Source organism: Myotis brandtii, unplaced genomic scaffold (genome assembly GCF_000412655.1).
Source record: "Myotis brandtii unplaced genomic scaffold, ASM41265v1 scaffold888, whole genome shotgun sequence".
Classification (NCBI taxonomy): Eukaryota; Metazoa; Chordata; class Mammalia; order Chiroptera; family Vespertilionidae; genus Myotis; species Myotis brandtii.
The window spans coordinates 218814-235531 of NW_005371636.1; the positions used below are offsets into that span (position 1 = coordinate 218814).

Here is a 16718-nt window from a genome sequence, read left to right on the forward strand (position 1 = left end):
CTGCCCGCCAGCTGGGGCCTCCGCAGCGTGTGGACCGCGGGGCGCGGTACCCAGAGACGCTGCTCGCTGACACATGGGATGTCACTATTGACCAGCGCGGGCCGCGCCTGGCAGCTGGGCCGCAGGAAGCCAGGAATATCATCATCCCCTCCTTCGGCTCCTCCTTCCCGACGCCCGTTTGGGGGCCCAGCTGCGGATCAAGACAGCTGCCCGGACGTGGCTGCGATTGCAAAGGGAATTGCCATTTTAATTGTTTTGATTTGGCGAGTGGCTAATTAAATCTTTTCAACGCCTCACGTAAAGATACCTCCCCTCTCTATTCCCCCCTTCTTCCGTCCTATGGACCCGCAGCAGAATTCTTCCCGTGATTTTCTGTGCATTTTAAATTCCATTCCTGTAAGCGGGGAGTCGTCTTTCTTCCCCAGTGTTTACAGCAATAAATGAATCAGCATGCATCATCGTTTTAAAGGGTTGCTAGGGTCTGCCTTTCAAGGCGACTGAGGAAATCATTTTGCCCAGCTTGGGAATCAGATTTGAGAAATAAAACCATCTGAAAACGGGCCACAGACTTCCTATTAAGCATCATTTCTCTTTCATTAGAGAGGGAATGAAAATTTTACACACAGTAATCAAATTAATTTAAAAATTAAATGCATACAAAGCAGTTTAGTATTTTCTTATTGAATATACTGGGGTGACACTGGTTAATAAGATCATATAGGTTTCGGGGGTACAAATCTACACCATCATCTGTGTATTGTATTGTGTGTTCAGCAGCCCCAAGTCGAGTCTCCTTCCATCACCACTGATCCCCCCTTTTCCCTCTGCTCCCTCCCCCACCCCCTTCCCCTCTCAATTCAATCTCAATAGCAGCACTGTCTATATTCAAGTGCCAAGTAGCTCTACAGAATTAAAAAAATTAATTAAGATAATCTAGTCGGGAACCAAAAACATACACATTTTGATTAAAAGCCTATTCCTCTTCATCACGTGTGTTCTGTCTTTTGCCAATTAGATTTGTCATTAGTGACATGTGAAAAAACGATCGATTTTGGTTCCGTTTAGAATAAATACCATTGACGGGTTTTAGTGCTTCACCCTTGCAAGCCTTCACAGCTCATCGACAGCCGTCTTTCAATCAACACTCGTTTCAAATTCCTTCATTCCAACACGCCATAGGCCACTAGGAGGCATGCAAATGCTTCCATTTAGCGATTGCGGACCATGGACTCCCTTATCTCCCGTATCTGAGCCAGAGGATAATAAAAACGGGGTTCATCTAGCCAGCGTCGCCTTCCCCGAGAGCTTTCGGGCACTCCCTGGGTGGAAAGCAGGCATCCCCCCGACTGTGCGAACCCTCCTCCCACGGGAAGGGTTAAGGAAAAGGCAGCTCTTTTGCTCACTTCCTCCATTTCTCCAGACATGGCTTTGAAAACCCCTCCTTTCACCCCTTGAGAAGGACGGTGGCCCGGGTGTGTGTGGTGCAGAAACACAATGAACAGGGTAACAGAGGAAGAAACACATTCTCAAGGTGAGGGATGTACTCAGGGTCACTTATCTTCCGGGCCACACCCAGAACCCAAAGTCCGCGGGTACACGTCACCTAGATCCGTCCCCGACGCCCCCAGGAGTCATCCTTCATGGCCGTTATGAATGAGGCACAAGAGCAGCTGGAGCGTTGGACCGGCTTCCGGAAGAATGAGCTCCCAATGCTAAGCAGTCACCACCTCTGATGACGGTCAGCACGCAGGCTCTGTCCCTGACGCTAAGACAGCGCTAACTGTCCCGACCAATCCTGTCCCTGCACCCCTCTGAGAGCCGAGCCAACGAAGGGAAATAAACAATGCGGTTTAGAAGAAGTTTGGTTAGAAGAACAAAGTCCTAGCAGGAAATAAGCTCAGTTTAAAAGCCAGCGAGAGGGAGAAGTTTCTTGCTTTTTAGTTATTCATGACCTACTGGATCCTGAACCTTCAAGGGCAGCGACAATCACATTTTGGGGCTAGATTACCCGAGGTTCCGCCTGGCTGGTGACGAGGCCAGGAAGCTACACTGCTTTTCCTTTTTTTAAAATATATTTTTATTGATGTCAGAGAGGAAGGGAGAGGGAGAGAGAGAGAGAGAGAAACATCCATGATGAGAGAGAATCATGGATCAGCTGCCTCCTGGGGATCAAGCCCACCACCTAGGCATGTGCCCTTGACCGGGAATCCAACCGTGACCTATTGGTTCATAGGTCAGCGCTCAACCACTGAGCCACGCCGGCCGGGCCACAGTGCTTTTCTGGTATCTTCCAGCTGCTTCTTTCATCATCCCTGCTGCTTCTCGTGAAGTTCAAAGAGGAACAAATTGACCAAATAATGGTTTAAGAGAAGAAAAAAACCCTCCCCATCTGGGTCCAGTGGCATGTGAATATCTCCCCGCACCTGTAACCCCACAAAGCTCCCTCAAAGTGCTGACTAATGCGAGATCAAACCCCCGGGAACACCGATTCCCCACACACTGCGATTGTAGAGTCAGCACAGGTGGAAGCCACGGGAAGAGACGAGAAGTCCACGGGAGAAACCTGACCACGAAGGCGGGGGACAGTGACCGTGGTCATGGGACAAAGGCACCTGGAACTTCCGGTCCCAGGCCCCCAGGTCGAATGTCACTGACGATAACTACAAGAGCAAACGTCTCTAGGACGCTGACCATGTGCCCGCACTCCTCTGAGAACCTAACATTCTCACATCTGTGACCACTATTCCCACCGACGGACCAGGGCACGATGGCAAAGGTAGACCAGTTGCCCAAGATCACACACCTCGCAAGCGGCCAAGCCAGGACTCCAGCCCAGGCAGGCCCAATCGAGAACCTTTCTTTCCGACTGCCTTCCCACATACAAAGGTCCGAAATGCCCACCCTTCTGAGACCCTGAGTCACATCTACTGACGGAAAACATTTTATCCGAACGACATGACGGAGAGTGAGTCTGTGGGGTGGACAGCCGGACAAGCACGAGACAGGAGGAGAATTTTCCTGTCTTAGAAGTTCCCTCCGATGAACCTCCAGCCGTACCTGCCAACAAAGTGCCACCTGACCACCCCAGTGGTGACCTTGAACCAGGAAGTCACGGTTCAATTCCCAGTCAAGGGCACCTGCCCGGGTTGCAGTCTTGATCCCCAGTGTGGGGTGTGCAGGAGGCAGCCGACCCATGGCTCTCTGTCACCCGGTCCTATCTCCACACCCCTGTCCCTCTCCCTTAGCTCTGAATGGAAATACACGTCACACAACACCCTGGGAAGGAGAATTAGCAGGGACCGAGTCAGCTGACATCACTGGTTGCTATGGGCTTCGGAGAGAATGAAAAATCTAAAATTCCTAGCATCTCCCTCCCTGAGGGGTCTCAATGACGACATGCAACGGCACCCCTCGGCTGCAGCTCGGCAAACACGAGGGGGGACGTGCGCTCGGATAATCTTCGCAAAGAAGTGGGCCTGGGTCACGCCTGTTCCCTCGCCAACCGTTCAGTTCCTGATCTCCAGCAAGATGCTCCCAGCTTTGGGGTTCGGGCTCAGTGCCCACAAAGGTGACCCCAGTGAGAGACAAGTCACGGATCCTCAAGATCCAGATGGAGAGGTTCAAGCCCCCCCGACTCCCCTTTAGCCCAACCAAGCCTGTGAAATCCCCATCTTCACGGCCGATTTTCCAGGGATCACAGAGCTTTCTGCTGGCAGGTGCCCTGGACGGAATTAGCGAGAGGAGGAGCGAAAGCATATGCCTGGCTGCCCGGGGGCATCTCCCACAAAGGCAGACATTACAGTTTATTAACACGATTCCAGCACGCGCGGCATACTGCTCGCTGGGCGTGTTCCCGAAGGGGCGGGCGCCCTCGCTCCAATCTCTGGAACTAACGTGCTTATGGCTTCGGGAGGGAGATGTTTACCAACTAAACGTGGGTCCGGACAGGAGCCCCCGATTAGAGATCGGCTTCAGAGAGAGGCACCCCGCTCCCCCGCTGCAGGCCAGGGAGGCCCACCCTCGTTAGCAGAAGACTGACAGTGTGATGGGGAGGCCCTGTCAGACGCTGGCCGATGGGACAAGACGCACAGCCCCGGCCGGCTGCTCAGAGGAGGTCTGAGGGACCGTGACAGACGCGGATGACAGCGCTGCACGCCCAACCGCCTTGAGACGCGGGGACATGACTTTCGACAGCCGTGTTCCCGGCTCCGGTCGTAAAGCAGCAAGGAGTCGAGGGATCTACGCGTGTACGATCATGATGGATCCTCTGCTCTGATGTTCCGCAAGCCCCGCCGAGGTGCACCCACCCACCCCCGCCCCCCCGTGGGGACATGCCTGTCTGTTGCATGGATGACACCCCACATTCTCCTTCAGGGTTTCCAGGACGCCCCGCCCCCCAGCCGTGTGTACTTGACAATGGAAGTGTCGACAGAATAAACATGGAGGTGCTATGTCCTAGTGCCGTGGTCGGCAAACTGCGGCTCGCGAGCCACACTCGGCTCTTTGGCCCCTTGAGTGTGGCTCTTCCTAAGCCTTAGGAGGACCCTAATTAAGTTAATAACAATGTACCTACTGATATAGTTTAAGTTTAAAAAACTTGGCTCTCAAAAGAAATTCCAATCGCTGTACTGTTGATATTTGGCTCTGCTGACTAATGAGTTTGCCGACCACTGACTGTCCTAGTGCATGAAACTCAAACACATAAAAATATAATAATGGGTCCCAGGAAAACACTACACTTATAATAAGGGGGGTGGGGGCGACACATTAACATTTTATTTTATTTTATTTTAAATATGCTTTTATTTATTTCAGAGAGGAAGGGAGAGGAAGCGAGAGATAGAAACATCAATGATGAGAGAGAATCATGGATCGGCTGCCTCCTGCACGCCCCACACTGGGGATCGAGCCCACAACTGGGCATGTGCCCTGACCAGGAATCGAACCGTGACCTCCTGGTTCATAGGTTAATGCTCAACCACTGAGCCACACCAGCTGGGCCATAACAACACTCTTAATATTTTTGCTAACATATCTCAGAACTAGTTTTTTTATGTTAAAGTTCATCTCTATAAAGATGATGAAAAAGTACAATTTTAACTACAAACAGTAGGTAAAGAAAACAGAGCCTCGAGTAACTGAATTCTCTAACTGTGCGTCAGCGCTAAAACCCCCAGCAAGCTATAAGGCGGACAAGCGTGATTAGAATAAAATTATGAACGTCAAAGGGTAAAAAACGCAAACACAATTCCTCAAATGACAATCAAATAGTGAATGTAAACACACCTTAACTCATATGTGTTCTTTCAAGAATTAAAATTTTGGCTGTAGATTTTTAGAACAGGTAGTACAATTCATTGCGTTAAGATGAAGTGCATTCTAGTCTTTATGGCATAGAAAGAAATATAAGACTATGAAAACCTTTACAACAAGTCATTTCACAGACACTTTACTCTTTCCTTGGATGTCTCTGAGGTTTCACTAAATTCTTTCTAAAATCAGTTCCTTCCTAATTTACATACGGTCCTGGTCTCTGACCTTAAGTGTTACCGTGCGTAGGATTCGTGGCAGATCTAGACACGAATTTCCAAGAGAGAGAGACCCAGGTGAAGCGGCTTCCCCCACCTAAGACGGGTAGCAGATCCTGACCGTGAACTTGATCTGTGTGTCTGTGATCAGCCCTACGCCCCAGAGAGGGAACTTAGAGATGACACTGCCATCCAGCTTTCTCGAACGGCCATAAACCATTGGCATTGGGTTTAGTACCTCGAACATGGGAAACAACTCCCTGAGCGAGACCACGCCTTTAGTAAAACAATTTATTTTTTTAATTCAGATAAAGTTAAAGGGCGGGTCTGTTACTCTTTAAACTGCATTATCTAGTCCCTTAGAAAATTATAGCTGACAATCATTGAAGAATCATTGGTTCTTATGTAGATGGAATTCTTAGCACTTCGCCTGTATGCATATGTATGCATATGTATGTAGTGTATGCATGTATGTATATGTATATGTGTGTACATGTGTATGTATGTATATGTGTGTGTACATGTTCAAAAAAGGATGAGGATGAAGAGAAGAGGGAGAAGAAAGAAGACTGGTTTTACCGCAGTGGTCAATTTAAAAAATGGCAGAAAAGCAAATTTATACCGATTCAGACTGAATTTCTCGATATCGCTTTAAGAAAATGCAAGAAATCACCTTTGTCGCTGCCTGTTACATCCTCCACGCTTCCTCCTTTAAGTGCAAGTGATGTGTCTTTCAAGATGTAAAATAATATATCTCCAATTTTTTTTGAAAAAGTGAGCATATCGATATTTCAATTCAAAAATCTGAAAACCGTGGTTTTTCGATTATAGAGTCACGGGAACAACCCAAAATTAGAAGCAGAAAACCCTGGACCACATGACCTGTCTCCGGTGAGCTCTGGGGCCTGTGGGTGGGCATGTAACCCCTCTGATACCACCTCTCTCGCCATTCAATACGATACCGACCTCCTAGAAAGATCCTGAAACTCTCTCTACTCGAAAATACCAAACTTCATTTCTATTTCTACGACAGAACAAAACATGTATATGTTACCTCCTTTTTACCAGCTACCCAAATGCTTAAGACAGCAAGCTCATGCCATCTTAAATAATGGGTTTTAATAAATATCTCACGTATTAGGCTAAATATCTATTTAAGTGGATATTTAAAATTTTTAAGTCCATCAAAAATATTAAAAATTGCAATATCGAAAGCAGGGGGGAAAAAAACCAGGAAATGTAGCAAAAGACTTGTGACTCTTTTTCTATGGCCCAAAGACACTCCGATTCTCACCGCCTTCAAGAGCTTCCATAGCCCGTTTCAGGGAGCGGCGAACAACGTGTGATTAATAATATTAAAAAAATGCTGCTTTGACTTTTAAGTTATTATCTGTCTGAAGAGCCCCTCCAAGTCCCAGCTCCTATAGAATCTTCCAGCAAACCCGCGCTTGGCAACAAAGAGGCACCCACCTACTGCCCGGTTGGGAGAGCGGCTATTCTCCTGGGGCCCGGGTCCCTTTCAGGCAAGCGCCCGGGGAACAAGCCACAAGTGAATAATCACCCTCTCATAATAGCTCTTCAGAATTCTTTCTCTGGCAGAAGGCAGTCAAATGAACCCGGGAGAGTTAACAAGAAAAATGGAGGGGGAGGAAAAGAAAAAAAACACGCACAACTCTCATCTCCCGGATCAGAAAAAAAATAATTAACCCGACTTAATGCATCGCAGGCCGCCTTCCATAAATCAGACTTTTGTCCTTCAAGAGCCGCGGGACAACCACTTATCAGACACGGGCCGCGGATATTGTCTCCCGGGACAAGGGGAACCTGTCCGAGTTCCGCAGAGGCGCGCGGCCTCTTTGTGATGCGCGGGATGCAGGGGGGGGGGGGCCTTTGTGATGCGCGCGACAAGGTTGCCTAGGAGACGGGGTGGTACTCACGGTGCTGAGCTTGCTGGAGGTGATGAGGATACGCCGCTCGTGCAGCATGCTGGCGTACAGCTGCAGCATGTTGCTCACGTCCACGGCCACGAAGTACTCGGTGAGGTTCCTCTGCTCGCGAGAAAAACCACAGTGTGCGCGTTAGGGTGCGTGGGGATGATCGAGGAACACGTCTTACACAGTTAATGGTCTTTTTAAAATATATATATATATATTTTCATTGACTTTTTTAGAGAGAGGGTCAGGGAGAGGGAAAGGGAGAAGGAGATAGAAACATGTTTGAGAGAGAAGCATCATCTATGGGCTGCCTCCTGCATGCCCGCCCACTGGGGATCGAGCCCAAAACCCAGGCATGTGCCCTGACTGGGGTGTTTCATGGGTCGATGCTCAACCACTGAGCTATACCAGCTGGGCCCGTACCTGGATTGCAGGTTCAATTCAGGGCCCCAGTCAAGGTGTGTGCGGGAGGCAACCAGTCCATGTGTCTCTCTCGCACAGATGTTTCTCTCTCTTCCTCTCCCTCTTCCTCTCTGTCAACCAATCAGGGTCTCTCTCACCTAGATGTTTCTCCCTCTCCCTCTCCCTCTCTCTCTACCAATCAATGTGTCTCTCTCACATAGATGTTTCTCTCTCTTTCTTTCTCTCTCCCCCCTTCCTCCCTCCCACCCTCTCTTCCACGCTCTCTAAAAATCAATGGGGAAAAAAATATATCCTCTGGCGAGGATTAACAAAAAATAAATAAAATGAAAATTCTGAAGGGAAGGGTCCAGGGTCATATCAGTCAAGGCATGAGGGGTCGGCTGCCAGGAGGACAGAGCAGGGCGGCCCGGCCTTGCAGGAGCAGCACGCGGACTTGAGGCCTGTGAGGTGCCCTGAGCCTCTGGGTGGCCCCCCTCAGGCCCACATTCAGAGCCACGAGCGGAGACCTGCCCCAGGAGCTCTCTGGACGCGTCTGCACTGGCAACACCATCCACACACCGTCTGGGTTTGACACGAGAAATTTCACAACTGATTTCTTGGGCTTATTCACGTGTCACACGTGTGCTTTTCGGACACAAACCACTTAGGAGCTTTGGAAACAGGTTTGGAGGAAGAGTGGAGTTCCGAGGAAATAATAAATATTCCGGGAAGTGTTCTTTTCCCGTTGATGTTTCCCTCACGTGCGATCGAGTTGCTTCTACCGGTTCATTTTATCTTCCCAAGGGGAGCAGACCAGAAATCACGCAGGAAAAATACTCCCTTTCCACACTGCGTCCAAAAGCATCTTTCCGCTGACACTCAGCAATGTACACTTTCCTACGCAGTATTAACTGGGAATAAATATTAAAGCACTAAGAATATTTCTAATATTGCCCTAACCGGTTTGGCTCAGTGGATAGAGCATCGGCCTGCGGACTCAAGGGTCCCAGGTTTGATTCCGGTCAAGGGTATGTACCTTGGTTGTGGGCACATCCCCAGTAGGGGGTGTGCAGGAGGCAGCTGATCGATGTTTCTCTCTCATCGATGTTTCTAACTCTCTATCCCTCTCCCTTCCTCTCTGTAAAAAATCAATAAAATATATATATTTTCTAAAAAGAATATTTCTAATATTGGCTACAACCAATTGGGACATCAAATGCAAAACTTAGCAACTTTTACAATTTCTTGTTAATACCCCTCAGGCCTTACGAAGCATGCTATCGCTTCAGTGAGAATCCAGAACTCAGGCACGAGACACCTAAGAGCTGAACAGAGATAGAAGCAGGGATCTCAGATACTCCGGTCAGTTCACGGAGGTGGCTATTTGTGTGGAAATATTTCCGACTGCGGTAGCCATTCCCCACCCATAGAAGTCCTCCCATGAGAAACGCTCCCTCCCTGATCCTCACTGAAATATACGATCCCCTGAACTATCTCAAATGATGGAAATACTGGTTCTCACACCATTCTCCTGACCACACCCTGATATTCAGAAGCGGGTAAAGTAGCAGGAACATAAAGGAGAGAGAGAGAGAGAGAGAGAGAGAGAGAGAAAGAGAGAGAGAGAGAGAGAGAGAACCACGTTACTCCTTATTTCTTCATTATTTCTCAGAACCACAGATAGTTACTACATCTTCTATGTCTTTACACAGGGACCCTTAAACAGGAAATCCACACAGGAAATAGAATAAAAAGCATAAGCAGAATAAACTTACACTCTCGGGGATGGTTGGGAGTCCGGTTACGTCGGGGGCGATGAAGTAGGAGTGCTAATGGACAGGAGGAAGCACACGGGGGGAGGAGGGTTACAACGGGGCAGCATCGCATACCACGTGGGGTAAAAAGAAGAAAAACTATAGCGACTGGGTTTGTAGATACCGAGGACCAATGCTCAGGATTTGTTGAATTTGAGAGATTATGTCAATGAGGTTTAAAGGAGCTTCAGCAATCACTTTCTCATATAAAGAACTAAGTGTTGGCCCTGGCTGGTTTGGCTCAGTGGATAGAGCATCGGCCTGTGGACTGAAGGGTCCTGGGTTCGATTCCCCATTAGGGCACATGCCCGGGTTGTGGGCTCAATCCCCAGTAGGGGGCGTGCAGGAGGCAGCCGATCCATGATTCTCTCTCATCATGGATGTTTTTCTCTCCCTCTCCCTTTCTCTCTGAAATCAATAAAATTTTTTTAAAAATTAAGTGGTTGAAAATATTGAATTTTACAAAGTCCTAAATACAGTTGAGAACAAAAAGCATATCGCTGTAAGATAGATATCTCTTCATTTTTGTATATACTTATACTATATATTTATATATTTAAAAACACGTTTAGTTTAGGCAGACTGCACAATAAGGTTTGCTTCCCCAAAAAATATATCAAAATCTAAGATTTCCTATGGACAGCCACCACAGATTTCTCTGGTACATCTCCGTCGCTGTACGATTTAGAAAGCGGCAAGCAAACGATGTTTCGGCCTTTAAAACTTCCTAAAAATACAGTGACTCGTTTCAAAATGTTGTGGCCTTCATACATCCCCTCAACGAATACGAATTAGCTTCGATATCTGAAGCAACACCACAGGTCTCAGCCGGATCGGAATAAAAAGCACACCGTGTACGCCGGCCCGTTCCCCATCCCGCATCTACCACCCGGAATCAGAGTCCCAGTGAATCACTAGAATTGTTTTATTTTCTGTTCATAGCAATCTCCAAAATCACTTTACTATCTTCATCACAGATGGACATGTTTAATACTGTTTTAGGATTAAAGATGGGGGTGGGGGAGCCATTCGAGCCAATACTGAGCTCCGTTGAACTAGCGAGACAAGGCTAGTTCCCACAGACCATGTATAATTTTCCAGGACAGGAGAACAAGATGAGAGAGACCGCAAGGCCTCCAGGGACCTTGTGACCAAAAAAAAAAAAAAAAAGTGACGGAACTCTCACTCCTAAAATGCACTTCAACATCACTACTTCTGACAATGGAGAATATGCGTGGATTTGGTCTCTGCTGACTGCTTTTACTTGGAGGGGTTTTCAAAAGAACTGAATTTCACACAACTGAGCTTTAAAAAGGAGTATAAACAGAAAATATATCCCACGTGATTAATTTCCTTCCGAGAGACCCATTCCCCATTTCCCACAGACGGGAGTGAATCTTAAAGACACAGTGAAAGGATCATTTTCCCAATGTGATAGTGATTTTGAGAAGTTGATGCCCTTGGAACTCACCGGTGCTAGGGAGGGCTGATCTCTCAGAACTTGCTCACTGGCAATAAATATCTCTTGGTTCTTATGATATATGAGAGAAAAAAATGAATATTTTTACTTTCAAGGGGGAAGTCTGCACCGCCACTGGCTGCGTCGCCGAGACAAACCCGCGTTAGCCACACTGTCCACTGAAAACATTTGAAGAGCAATGATGATAAATGTGATTTTAAATGCAGCTCTGCTCATTGTATGGATAATCTGAAAGGACTTATTTTCATTCTCTCCTGAGAGTAGAGAACACTGTGGGTAGGTAACGATTCTGAAAGACGGTTTCAAAATAACCATTTACATGAGATATTCCACTTTCACAGCCTCGCTGCGATATTCTAGCGGCCATAACATCAAGTCTTGAAGAATCCATGTGCTGGAACATGGAGATTGTAAGAAATAGGAGACTGTAAGAGGACCAGAGTGCCTCCTCAAGAGTTCTCACATTTTTCTAACGGAAATTCTGGAAACAAAAATTTCTTTCTATTTGAGGAGGAACAAAATTCCTAACTCATAAAACTAGAACGGCTACCAGTAGTTCAAAATAAATAATTTAATCACAACTTTTGCCCCTCGTTAACAGCACGGGGCTGGGCGCGTGACTCCTCACCTGCTCTGAAATCAAATGAAATTTCAAAATAAGCTTTATACAAAGTTAAGGCACTATTTCATTCACCTGCTGAATGTACCAACACTTAAGATATTGTATTGAGAATAGGTGCAAAGATTTGAAAGCTATCAGAGACTACTGATTCAAAATATTACAAAAAGACAAAAAACAAAAACCCCACTGATTTAACAACTACCAAGATACACATCCAACGTATTAGGTGAGGATGGTTAAAGCAGGTCCAAAAGCCTCACTGTCCTAAGTCTCAGTGTGATGTTCGTTCTAGCACTGACGCTTTCCTGGGAGCAGAGGTGAATGTAGGACGAAGTTCCCTAAAGGTGCATGTGTTCTTAAATGAGATGCATCTATAACGCCCACAAATCAATTAACTGCCTGCGTACTTACCACACTCAGATTGACAGGGCTGTTTGCCTTGGGGACTGGGTGGTTATAGAGCGCTGTGAGAACTGCATTCAAATCATTTTCCTACAGTAAACAAAGAGGTAAATTTTATAAATCAAATATATATTGAGCAAATATGATGAAAACGATTCGATAAAGTCAGCCACCGTGCCTTCTCATGTTAGGCTGGCTCTGTACAACTGATTTCCACAGAAATGCTCTAAATACCCAAAATTCAAATATTTCAATCTAATCTAGAAAAGACATTCCTATGGCTTTATCCAGAAAGAATAACAGCAATCCTTATATTTATTATAAATATATATTTGGCAACATTTAATTCTTATAAAATATACTGTTATCTAAGGAAAGAAATTATTTAAAGCATTAAATCCAAGAACAAGGGAATGGCATAAAAACAGCAATACAATTTATCAGATTACTGAAAGCTTCCACCTCCTATTTTAATTTTAAAATCTCAAACCTAATTTTTTAAGGAATAAGAATAACTTAAGATATCATACTAAGATCCAACACAGAGGTTATCCTAAATATTTCTTTTCTAAGTAGCAACTGGTCCCTACCCGACCCACAAAAAAAAAATGGAATTAAATAAATTATATAACAGATCTACCTCCTAGATTTTTATAATTAAAATGTATCTTGATGTGCACACTTACTCTTTCTGATTTACTCACGCAAATCCAGTAATAGATATAGAAAGGCAGCTTTTTAAATATATAGTTATTTTTATTCTCTCTTAAAATGTTTAGGTTGGGAGAATAAACGAAAGGAAAGGCAATTCTTCAAGGACGGTAACAACTAATTTTGAGGGATGTGGACACGGGACACGGCTTCTCACAAGGTTTCTTTGAACTTGGCCATCAAATTTAATTCCGATCACTATGAACGTCTGCAAAGGCGTGCACTCCCAGCTGCCTATCTGGAATTCTCTTTAGAACAACCAAAAAAGAAGACAACAAAGACTTTATCCCTTTACCATTTCAACAATGAAATATACCACAGAATATTCCGGATGATATCGATGCTCTGGCTATATAAAGTTCCTATGGCCACATGAATTTTGTCAAAGTCCAGCTTTTAAAAATCCTTGGTACCTGCCCACTGTAGGTTGCGTAAGGATAACTTGAATTATAAAATCTAAATATCCATCTAAATAACCCGGGGGAGTCGATTAAAAATAAAAATAATAAAAATTAAAGATTTCCTTCTGGTTACTCATACCGTGAACTGATAATATTTTTCCTCTAATAAAGGACACAAATGTAGTGTTATGTCCTCTTCTCGGAAAACCAAAATTATATGGATTGCACAATTCTTCAAAACAATTAAATATGAATTACCGTATTACTCAGCAGTTCTACTTCTGAGTATATTCTCAAAAGATCTGAATGCAGGGACTCAAACATATATTTGCACACCCATGCACATAGCAGCCTTGTTGACCATAGCCAACAGGTGAACAAACCCAAGTGTTCAACTAAGATGCATGAACAAGCAAAATCTGGTCTGTGCATACACTGGGATAGTATTTAGTATTAACAGGAAAGAAGCCGAAACCGGTTTGGCTCAGTGGATAGAGCGTCGGCCTGCGGACTGAAAGGTCCCAGGTTCGATTCCGGTCAAGGGCATGTACCTGGGTTGCGGGCACATCCTCAGTGGGAGATGGGCAGGAGGCAGCTGATCGATGTTTCTCTCTCATCGATGTTTCTAACTCTCTATCTCTCTCCCTTCCTCTCTGTAAAAAATCAATAAAATATATTTAAAAAAATAGATTGAAAAGCAAAATAAATGGACAAGCAGAACAGAAACAGACTCATAGATACAGAGAACATTTTGACAGCTGCCAGATGGGAGGGAGGTTGGAGGGTGAATGGGTGAAAAAGGTGGAGAGATTAAGAAGTACAAATTTGTAGTTACAGAATAGTCATGGGGATGTTAAAGTACAACATAGGGAATATAGTCAATAATATTCTAAAAGCTATGTATGGTGTCAGATGGGTAATAGATTTTTTGGGGTGATCACTTACTAAGTTATGTAATGTCTCATCACTGGCTTGTACACCTCAAATGAATATAATATTGTAATATATATTGAGCAAATATGATGAAAACGATTCGATAAAGTCAGCCACCGTGCCTTCTCATGTTAGGCTGGCTCTGTACAACTGATTTCCACAGAAATGGAGTGTTCGCCGTGGGCGACATATACGCAATGGCTGCTGCCAGGGGCGTGGGGGAGGGGAACGGGCAGTGATGGCTTCACGGGCACCAAGCGTCCGTTTGGGAAGATAAAAACTTTTTAGAGATGGTAGGGTGGGTGGCTGCAGAGCAGTGTGAATGCACTTCATGACACAGAACTGTACCCTGAAAAATGGTTTAAAACAGTGCATTTTATGTCATATGTATTTTACCTCAATAAAAAAGTGGGGGAGCCCTAACCGGTTTGGCTCAGTGGATAGAGCATCAGCCTGCGGACTCAAGGGTCCCAGGTTCGATTCCAGTCAAGGGCATGTACCTTGGTTGCGGGCACATCCCCAGTGCGGGGTGTGCAGGAGGCAGCTGATCGATGTTTCTCTCTCATCGATGTTTCTAACTCTCTATCCCTCTCCCTTCCTCTCTGTAAAAAATCAATAAAATATATATATATTTTTTAAAAGTGGGGGAAAAACATTGCTTACCTGTTCCTTAGCCAAGTAATCTGCCAGCGTATTCAGAAGCTTGTAATAGACTTCAAACCATGGCAGGTAGCTGCAAAAAAAGTAATAATAACAGTAACTGAAAAATGTCTATATTATCTAGAATCAAGAAACAAGATGACCAGATGAACATTAAATTGATAGCATTTCAAACCGTTTGATCCCGGAAGGCAGGAACGCACTAAACCTGTGTTCTCCTGACTGTTACAGGGAAACGGAATATTATCTGTTATTCGTTTTCATAACGTGATCAGAATCCAAAGCTCTGTTTGTAACTCATATCAGCTCACCTTGCTGGGGCAAGAAATGTTATTCTCGCGTTTTTATTTTTGTGGCCTCTTAGAAAATGTCCAAACAATACACGTTCCACGCAATTCATCTGTAAGTAATGGTTAAGCTCTTAATCGGATTATCCGTAAGTTAAGATACTTTCCCACTAAATTTTAGTCCCAAACACCATCAAAACCTAGCTCTTGCCACCAACCACAAAGACCCTAGGAAAAAAAAAAAGTTTTTAAATGTATCCCATATCTACTATGGACTGAACGAGGGATTTCACTCAAGGTTTTATAAAACGAAAAGTGTCGTTTCTTTAACAGAATATCCGTGACGCTCACAGCCTGGTAACGTCTATATAGACATAAACCAAACACGTTAGGACCAATTCTTTTAAAACAAAAGGCAGGAGACGCTTCAAAAGTTCGTTATAAGATTAGCTCCTTCACTTTTTGTCGAGGCTTCGGCAGAAGGCAGATGTATAGAGAGAACCCCGAGTCCATTTCTGCGGCCGGAGGAAGACTCCCCCCCAACACACACACACACACACACACACACACACACACACGTGCTTCCACTCCCGAGCTGATAAAACTTTTACATTCCCAAGTCAAAGGTTAAATCAAGGAAAGGAAGTGTTTTGTGTCAAGTGGTCCGGGCACCGCTAAGCGTAGTAGGGACCAGCGGGACCCTGACGCGGGGGCATCAAATAAAACCGAGGAAACGGCCTTTCCTAGCGGAACGTCTCATGTCCAGGGGCTGTTTTTTTTCTATCTGGAAAATTGACACAAAATGTGTAAAATTGGAACATTCTGCTTCCAAGGGATTTGCCCAGAGGAAGAGTGTGAAAGCTCCAAGTGTGGTATGATCTTAGAAAAGGAAAGAAATTCTGACATAGGCTAAACATTGGATGAACCATGAAAACGTGAGTAGTGACATAAGCCAGGCACAGAAGGACAAAGACTGTCTGAGTCTAGTTATGGGAGGCACAGAGTCACATGTGGCCCATGGGAGCCGTCATGTCCCAGTGAAGGGTGGGCAGTGGAGCCGGGAGGAAGGGTGGCCTCTGGGTAGTGGGGCCCCTCGAGTGTCCCAGTGGCGTGTTCGCCGTGGGCGACATAAACGCAATGGCTGCTGCCAGGGGCGTGGGGGAGGGGAACGGGCAGTGATGGCTTCACGGGCACCAAGCGTCCGTTTGGGAAGATAAAAACGTTTTAGAGATGATAGTGTGGGTGGCTGCAGAACAGTGTGAGTGCACTTCATGACACAGAACTGTACCCTGAAAAATGGTTTAAAACAGTGCATTTTATGTCATATGTATTTTACCTCAATAAAAAAGTGGGGGAGCCCAAACCGGTTTGGCTCAGTGGGTAGAGCGTCGGCCTGCGGACTCAAGGGTCCCGGGTTCGATTCCGGTCAAGGGCATGTACCTTGGTTGCGGACACATACCCAGTAGGGGATGTGCAGGAGGCAGGTGATCGATGTTTCTCTCTCATCGATGTTTCTAACTCTCTATCCCTCTCCCTTCCTCTCT

At 45.6% G+C, this 16718-nt stretch overlaps 1 protein-coding gene across 1 annotated transcript in view; it reads right to left on the minus strand.

Annotated features, from left to right (window-relative positions):
- The window catches only part of DENND1B (DENN/MADD domain containing 1B), a 97385-nt gene that overhangs the window by 41200 nt on the left and 39467 nt on the right, over window positions 1-16718 (minus strand). Inside the window, exons 6-10 of the mRNA XM_014532352.1 lie at window positions 14891-14960; window positions 12192-12272; window positions 11150-11209; window positions 9640-9693; window positions 7466-7576 (exon numbers count right to left, since the gene is read on the minus strand). Of these exons, the coding sequence (XP_014387838.1) occupies window positions 7466-7576; window positions 9640-9693; window positions 11150-11209; window positions 12192-12272; window positions 14891-14960 (376 nt within the window). The remainder of the gene's footprint in view (window positions 1-7465; window positions 7577-9639; window positions 9694-11149; window positions 11210-12191; window positions 12273-14890; window positions 14961-16718) is intronic.